Source organism: Xyrauchen texanus, chromosome 12 (assembly GCF_025860055.1).
Source record: "Xyrauchen texanus isolate HMW12.3.18 chromosome 12, RBS_HiC_50CHRs, whole genome shotgun sequence".
In the NCBI taxonomy this organism is placed as follows: domain Eukaryota; kingdom Metazoa; phylum Chordata; class Actinopteri; order Cypriniformes; family Catostomidae; genus Xyrauchen; species Xyrauchen texanus.
The window spans coordinates 14699639-14707482 of record NC_068287.1 but is presented as its reverse complement, the minus strand read 5'-3'; the positions used below and the strand labels follow the sequence as shown (position 1 = coordinate 14707482).

General features: G+C 39.3%; 2 protein-coding genes across 2 annotated transcripts; one reads left to right on the top strand and one right to left on the bottom strand.

Annotated features, from left to right (window-relative positions):
• Nucleotides 1–829: 829 nt before the first annotated feature.
• Nucleotides 830–1752, bottom strand: LOC127652654 (hemoglobin subunit alpha-like). Its single transcript, XM_052138922.1, has 3 exons — nucleotides 1615–1752; nucleotides 1168–1375; nucleotides 830–1075 (listed from the first exon to the last, which is right to left on the bottom strand). The coding sequence occupies exons 1-3, from the start codon at nucleotides 1707–1709 to the stop codon at nucleotides 947–949; spliced, it is 432 nt and encodes a 143-aa protein (XP_051994882.1). The 5' UTR covers nucleotides 1710–1752; the 3' UTR covers nucleotides 830–946.
• Nucleotides 1753–3095: 1343 nt separating this feature from the next.
• On the top strand, nucleotides 3096–4033 carry LOC127652653 (hemoglobin subunit beta-like). Its single transcript, XM_052138921.1, has 3 exons — nucleotides 3096–3258; nucleotides 3353–3575; nucleotides 3786–4033. The coding sequence occupies exons 1-3, from the start codon at nucleotides 3167–3169 to the stop codon at nucleotides 3915–3917; spliced, it is 447 nt and encodes a 148-aa protein (XP_051994881.1). The 5' UTR covers nucleotides 3096–3166; the 3' UTR covers nucleotides 3918–4033.
• The last annotated feature ends 3811 nt before the right edge of the window (nucleotides 4034–7844 follow it).

Genomic DNA, 7844 nt, shown 5'->3' with positions numbered 1-7844 from the left:
TTTCTTATTACTAATAATTCACCAGAAATGATTGCGAAGGGCCATAGCTTTTCATATTTAATTTATAATGTAAACACAACAATGAACATTTTTATACATTTCTACATTTCTCTTCTTATACGTGTTTGTGGTTGTACTTTCTGCAATGGGTGTTCACTGTCTGAATTTTATGATAAATAGAGATAAAACCGCAATAAAATATCTCATGATACCCAGTGGCCATATTTTAGCATTTATTTATCTTGTTTAACGTTAAATTAAAAATATAGTCCAACACAAACTGTTTTTTTTATTTTTTTACATTAAAATTGGTATTTGATCTTTCATGAACAACATTATATTGATACATTAACGAAGATTGATAAATGACACCTAAAGCATTAACCAATGTTCATGAATAGAACCTCGTTGTATAGTGTAACTCAATAACTGAATACATTTATTTCACAGTTAATACATTTAAAAAGAAAGTATTCCTTTTATCATGCTCTGTCAGTAATATCAACCCATAAGTTTCACTCATAATGTTTTCACGTTGTCTTTTTTAAAACACATCTCTGTATAACACAGAGATGTCTGGTACCAGTATGTAAAAGTTAGTAGTGATACAGTTATTAAACTGCCCATGAGCAAGCTACCTTGGCCCAAGTGTAAGTAGTTTTGAATAGAAAAACATTTCCCAACATAATTAGCTTTTAAGCCCTAATGATGCCAGAGACCTCAAATGCACCTTTTAAGTTGTTTTACCATTTAAAGGGCTTGCAACACATCTGATTGACTCAAATATTCTATTGTGATCAATAGACTAAAAAACCCAAACACAAATGAGTAATGCAGTTCTGCGCCGTTTATTGAGAAATTGTATTCAGACATCACACATGAGTTGGTAAGGGTCAGGTGCCGCACAGTGTTTGTTGCCTGTTGATGATTACTCTCCACTGGACGTTTAGCGGTATTTCTCTGCGAGAGCCAGGGCCAAGTTCTGGAAAAACTTGTCAACTGACACGTGAACCTCTGGGGGGAAGTCCCCAGGGAAGAGCATGCCAATGACAACTATGAGGTTGTGTGCGAGGATCTAGAAAAGGGTTCAAGAGAAACACATTACTATGACCATATTTACTAACAATGTGATATTAGATGTAGTACTTATGGGTTGTTTTGATGTACCTTGAAGTTGGACGGGTCAACACGCAGCTTAAATGCGTGAAGTTCACTGAGGGCCGCCAGACCTCCCACAAGGTCGTCTAGTTTTCCAATGGCCTCGCCGACTGCACCCATGATCGTCTTGCCGTGCTTCTTCACAGGAGCAGAGCCAGGGCTCAGGTCAGCCCAGTGAGCGAAGTAGGTCTTGGTCTGGGGGTAAACGGCGAGCATTCTGACGAAAACAACAATGGAGAAAATATTTATGCGCATATTCAGATATCCACAGCAAGAAATAAGAACACTCCAGATTAAATTGAATTTGTTTATAAGAAATAACAAAATAATTAACATTTCAGGTTATTTAGCATGATTTCTGTGACAAAGCATTGTAGTAATTAACTGCATTGTAAAAGTTTCTATATAGCTCTGTCTATTAATAATTGTATCCTCATGAACACAATAAATCATTACCTGCCGAGGGCTTCTGCACCGATTTCATCAGCCCTGGAGCTGATCTTGCCCCAGAGAGCCTTGACATTGGCCTTGTCCTTATCAGTGAGACTCATCGCTGCTTCTTTTTCTCAAGTTCAATTGTACTCAGAAAAAGATGTTGACGAAAACAGGAATTTGCCCCACTTTTTATATTAAACTATAGAGAGACACACCCATGGAATCGGTCCAAACCACACCTCTTAAACGCATGACTGCTGATCTCCAACCGGTTATGGCCAATCAAAAACTTGCCAATTTTGTGCTCCTTGTTTAATTAAGATAACAAACGTTTTCCATCCAAATATTTTATGCGCTTCGAGTAGGCTAGATGTCGCAATTATACAATGATCCATTCTTTTTGCCAAATTTAAAACGCCATAATTAATCACAATTCTAAAACGAATTATTCAGAATGAAGGTTGCATGCATTATTCAAATGAACACAATAACATACACTCCAAAAATATTTTCAAAACAAAATTCAGTCAACCTGAATTGTGTACTGTTCAACAAAATGTAATGAATAAAACTACAAATATTTAGTTTTAATTTGATTAAAGATTACTCTTTAATAATAAATAGACTCTAAATTAAAATGCTTAAATCTTACAAATGTGTGTGTGTGTGTGTGTGTGTGTGTGTGTGTGTGTGTGTGTGTGTGTGTGTGTGTGTAATTGTGTCATGTTTCTAAAATCATTTTACAACTCTATTCATACTTCTTCGAATCAGAATATTAATCAACATCATTTAATTAAGTAAATACATTTGTACAATTATTTTAGTTGATTCATGTGCAATTAAAAATATGGATTTGAAAACCTGTATATTGGTGTTTCGTTCTATTTACCTGAAATACATTTTATAGTAATAATAAAAAATATTATTATTATTATTATTATTGTTTTTTTGTAAGGTACAACTGGGCTAAAAGGCACTTCTGGTTTTATTTTCTCCCGAAAACACTAAAGAGCAAAAAAAAAAAAACTTCCATAGTATTTTCCTTAACACCTGTTTGTCACTATATATATTGCAAATATTTAACATCCACGAGATCACTGTATTGCAAATGTCTAAAGCTTGATTTTGAGGTCATTTAATCTAACATTTAATAATTTTTAAAATGTTGCAATGTATGTTGCTAATGAGAATCCCTGAAAATATCACTATTTTTATAGACTTCCAAAAAGTAAACATAGTGGTACACAGACTGGGAAAGCAATAAAACGGAGATCAAGCAACCTCAAAATTGGTTTTGTATTTAATCAACCAAAAATTTGTTTTAGCCAAAAAAAAAAAAAAGTTAACTTAAAAAACTTAGAAAAACAATTCGAACTTTTTGGACGTGATCCGATCACGATTCCAGACACGTATGGATGTCCTGCTGAGAGAAATCATCCAATAAGACACTGAATCTTTTAATGGGCGGAGACATCACACATCAATAAATTGTGCTGCAGTTTCATTATTATTTACAAGCGATTCCTACTGGACAGCTTTAAGCAAGTACCTGTGGACATCATAAATCTTTAACATGGTTGAGTGGACAGATGATGAGCGCAGTGCCATCCTTGGCCTGTGGGGAAAACTCAATCCCGATGAAATCGGACCTCTAGCGCTGGCCAGGTATCACTACATCACTCTCGTTTTAGACGCATAACTGATGATACTAACAGCAAAGATTATTCATTGCCTTTGCAAATGTTTCTGTTTATTTAAGGTGTCTGATCGTGTATCCCTGGACTCAGAGATATTTCGCCAGCTTTGGCAACCTGTCAAGCCCTGCTGCCATCATGGGTAACCCCAAGGTGGCAGCTCACGGAAGGACCGTGATGGGAGGTCTGGAGAGAGCCATTAAGAACATGGATAACATCAAGGCCATCTATGCCCCGCTGAGTGTAATGCACTCTGAAAAACTACATGTGGATCCCGACAATTTCAGGGTAGGTTCTACCAAACCCGGCGTGCGCAGAAATAACAAATGATCTGAGATAGAATGATAGATGTAAAGAGAAGTTCAGTGCAATCGGTCAGATCAGTAACTAAATGGTGTCAATTAAATCGTTGTGCTCTTATTATGTTGAATGTTTTGATTTGATTAATTGTTGGTCATGATTAAAGAACAACTGCCTAACACATCTCTCCTTCTACAGGTCCTCGCTGATTGCATCACCGTGGTCGCAGCCATGAAGTTCGGACCGTCAGTTTTCAATCCTGACACCCAGGAGGCTTGGCAGAAGTTTCTGATGGTCGTCGTGTCCGCCCTGGGCAAACAGTACCACTAGAGTCACATCACAATTGAACACCAGCTGTATTGCAGAAGATCACACCGCGAAGAGATGTCATCATAAAGAGATTATTCTTATAACATATCATAAATAAAAAAATTATGTTAAAAGCACTTTATTGTTGTTTGTTCCATTTTATTCCACAAAACACATTTAAAAGCTATGTAGGCTACTAAAAATGAACTTAATGGTTATGGCATCTTCAGTTCTGTACAGAAGCTTGTTATATAAACTACATGCATATTTCATTGTATGGGGTGGGGGGTTTGGGGGGTTGGCAGTCTTTGGAGTTTAAAAATAAAATAATTTTATATTTTATTTTAATAATTTTAAAAGTAATTTAGTTGGGTATTTAATCAACAAGACACAACTGAGCTTTTCTAACGCCGCACATACTGTGTTGGATAGATTTGCAGACTTGAACAGCATAAATTCAGTGATAAAAAAACAAACAAACATTTATCTCAACCATATGTGGCTGTGCAGCCTAATTTCAAGATAAAATGTTGATATCCTTCTTTATTAATTTATTCAACAGCAAGTTTTCTCTGTTTATTTAAAAATGACATTAAGGATGTCACAGATGTTATGCAAAGATGCTGATTACAAGCAAACGTATCAGGGGCGGATCTAGTAAATTATTTATTGGGTGGCAAGAGGTTGGCATGTTGACTATGAGAGGTGGCAACATCAAAGTAAGCGCTCATTTCTGGATAGCGATAAGCTCCATTTCAACCAGGGAAAGAGGGCACAAACTAACACTTTTTGGTTTTCTTAAGTTTGTGTAAATAAACTTGGGGTTCCAAATATTTTTCTTCTTTCACATTAATTTTACACATGAAGTGGGCTTGTTTCATGAACATAGTGTATACATATTTGAAATGTTACAACGTGACCTACAGGTGAGCAGCACATTGTAACATTACCAGTTATGACATCTTAAAATCCCCCTCTAACAACTGTTCCTGGTCTAATTCAAATAATTTGAAGATAAACAAAAATATTACAGCAATAAAAAAGTTTATTTTGCTTTTCATTAGCTTGTCATATAGCAATCATTTTGACACTTTATAATAAATGCACAAAAAAGCCCAAAATAATGCATGGATTGATGACACACATGCACGCACGCACACACACATGCACACATATAAAGGGGAACTATGTCAAATACATATCTGACTGCATGGAATTGCATAACGTTTGTTCTACTGGGGTGCTGCATCAGTGCAAATGTCCCAGTACTGATGATCCGAGCTATCAGCATCCTTGGAACACCTCTCGTCCAACTAAATTCGAGGACCAGAAGTAACTGTTGTGTAATTTACAATGGAATATGTCTGTTTTACAAACCAGCAGACAGATCACGTTTTATTATGTACACCTTAAAGGAGCAGTTCACCCAAAAGTTTTAATTATCTCATAATCCTTTATTTGCTTTGAGAGCTTCAAACATTTGGTCACCATTTACATGTATGGACCTACAGAGCTGAGATATTCTTCTAAAAATCTTTGTTCTGATGTTTGGATCACAATCTCCTTAGTATCTTCTTTAGAAAGAGACCAGGTTCATGTATAAAAATCATTTTATTTTGGATATGTCCTTGACAGATCTTTAGTCAAAAAGGAAGCCACCAGTTAAGAGTAGTCCACAAAAATCAATAATTTACCCACCCTTATGTTATTCAGAACTATATGTTATTTCTTTCTTCATCATTCATTGTATCTGTGCACAATAAGACAAAAGGCCTCCCCTGGGGTAGAAACAGTGAGTAAATCTGAAAAGGGTTACAGAGTTGAAAGGTTTGGCAACAACAGAACTAGGCTGTAAAATATATATTACATTGCAATGATTACCTATATCATTTATTTACCTATTTAAATAGACACATTTCTCAGTTCTTGCCTTATTGTTTTTCAGGCTATTATAGGTGATTTATGTTTTTTGGCACTGCACAAATCTAGTTTGTGGCAAAAGAATATGTATGGACATTGCCTGTTTTCTATTTCATTTTATGTTAGTTAAAGGTACTGTGTGATTGTCAAAACATGTGAAAAGAAGAGTGTATGTTAAAACCAAAATTATTAGAGCCTTTATCACATTTAGAGCCATTATTCCAAAACATATTGCATTCAGCACCTTTATATATAATGCCATCTTTGCTCACAGGCTCTCAGTTCTGTACAAAATAGTTTTTGATCCTATCACCTGAGCTTTTTTATAGATCATTCATTCTGTGTTCCTCTTTTTAATGTTGATTCCCCGTCTGTCGCTTACTTCGATGTTGTGTTGAGTGAAGCGACACCAGGGGACTACTTGAAGGCCTTGGTTACCTCGGAACTTGAGAAAAGGCCAATGAGAGGTTGGCAGACAGAATTTGTATGACCCTTCCTCGGACATACCGGTATAAAAGGAAGGAATCATGCATCTGTCCATTCAGATTTCTTCTTCGGATCCGAGCGGTTGTGCGGTTTCTACGGTTTGCATTCGACTGCCAGGCGTATCAGTACAAATTCCTCCCCTTCCGCATGTCCCTGTCCCCTCGCGTCTTCACGAAGGTCGCAGAGGCAGCTCTTGCCCTGCTAAGGGAAGTGGGCATTTGCATACTGAAATTACCTAATGACGGGCTCATTCTAGCCCACACTCGAGAGTCAATATGCACCCACAGGGACCAGGTGCTCAGGCACCTCAGCCGTCTAGGGCTTCAGGTCAACTGGGAAAAGAGCAAGCTCACCACAGTTCAGAGCATCTTTTTTCTCGGCATGGAGTTAGACTCAGTCTCAATGACAGCACACCAACGAGCGTGCTCATTAGGTGCTGAAATGCCTCGCCTTATTCAAGCCAGGCACAACGGCCCCTCTAAAACAATTACAGAGGGTCCTGGCATGGCATCCTCCCCTGGATATGGCATCCTCCGCGGTGGTCGCGCCACTGGGGTTGATGCATATGAGACCGCTTCAGCACTGGCTTCAGACTCGAGTCCCAAGATGGGCATGGCGCCACAGCACGTACCGTGTGTTCATTACCCCCGCCTGCCGCTAGACTTTCAACCCCTGGACAGACCTCTGTTTTCTGCGGACAGGAGTCTCCAAACAGCAGGTGTCCCGACGTGTTCTGGTCACCACAGATGCCTCCAAACAGGGTTGGTGTGCAACGGGCAGTCAGCTGCCGGCTCCTGGACGGTCCCCCGGCTGGGTTGGCATATCAATTGCCTAGAGTTGCTGGCTGCAATCCTTGCCCTGCAGAGGTTTATCATGCTAATTCAGGGCTAGCACGTCTTGATCCGATCAGACAGCACCGCTACGATAGTGTACATAAATCGCCAAGGCGGCGTGCGCTCTCAGTCTATGTCACAACTAGCCAGCCATCTCCTCCTTTGGAGCCAGCAGCGACTCACATCCCGGGTAACCTCAACACGGCAGCGGATGCGCTGTCGCGACAAGGCATGCTCAGTGGAGAGTGGAGGCTCCATCCCCATGCAGTGCAGCTGGTTTGGGAGCGGTTCGGAAAAGCACAGATAGACCTATTCGCTTCCCAAGAGACGTCCCATTGCCAGCTCTGGAACTCCCTAGCGGAGGCTCCCCTTGGGACAGACACACTGGCACACAGCTGGCCCCGGGTGCTGCGCAAATACGCATTTCCTCCAGTGAGCCTACTTGCACGGGTGCTGTGCAAGTTCAGGGAGGATGAGGAACAAGTCACTCTGGTAGCCCTTTACTGGCCCACACAGACTTGGTTATTGGATCTCACGCTGCTCTTGACAGCCCCTACCTGGCGAATTCACCTGAGGAAGGACCTTCTTTGGCATCTGGCGGATGAGGAAGCATAATAAAAATTGCACAGTATGATTGTTTTACTACAAACTTTGAGACTAAACTAAAACTACTTATCAGCTAATATATAGCTACTGATACACACATACA

Coding starts and splice junctions, on each gene's coding strand:
- LOC127652654 (XM_052138922.1), bottom strand. CDS start 1,709: ATGAGTCTCACTGATAAGGACAAGGCCAATGTCAAGGCTCTCTGGGGC. Junction 1,376..1,614: donor GGTGCAGAAGCCCTCGGCAG/GTAATGATTTAT, acceptor TGTTTTCGTCAG/AATGCTCGCCGTTTACCCCC. Junction 1,076..1,167: donor TTGACCCGTCCAACTTCAAG/GTACATCAAAAC, acceptor ACCCTTTTCTAG/ATCCTCGCACACAACCTCAT.
- LOC127652653 (XM_052138921.1), top strand. CDS start 3,167: ATGGTTGAGTGGACAGATGATGAGCGCAGTGCCATCCTTGGCCTGTGG. Junction 3,259..3,352: donor GGACCTCTAGCGCTGGCCAG/GTATCACTACAT, acceptor TGTTTATTTAAG/GTGTCTGATCGTGTATCCCT. Junction 3,576..3,785: donor TGGATCCCGACAATTTCAGG/GTAGGTTCTACC, acceptor CTCCTTCTACAG/GTCCTCGCTGATTGCATCAC.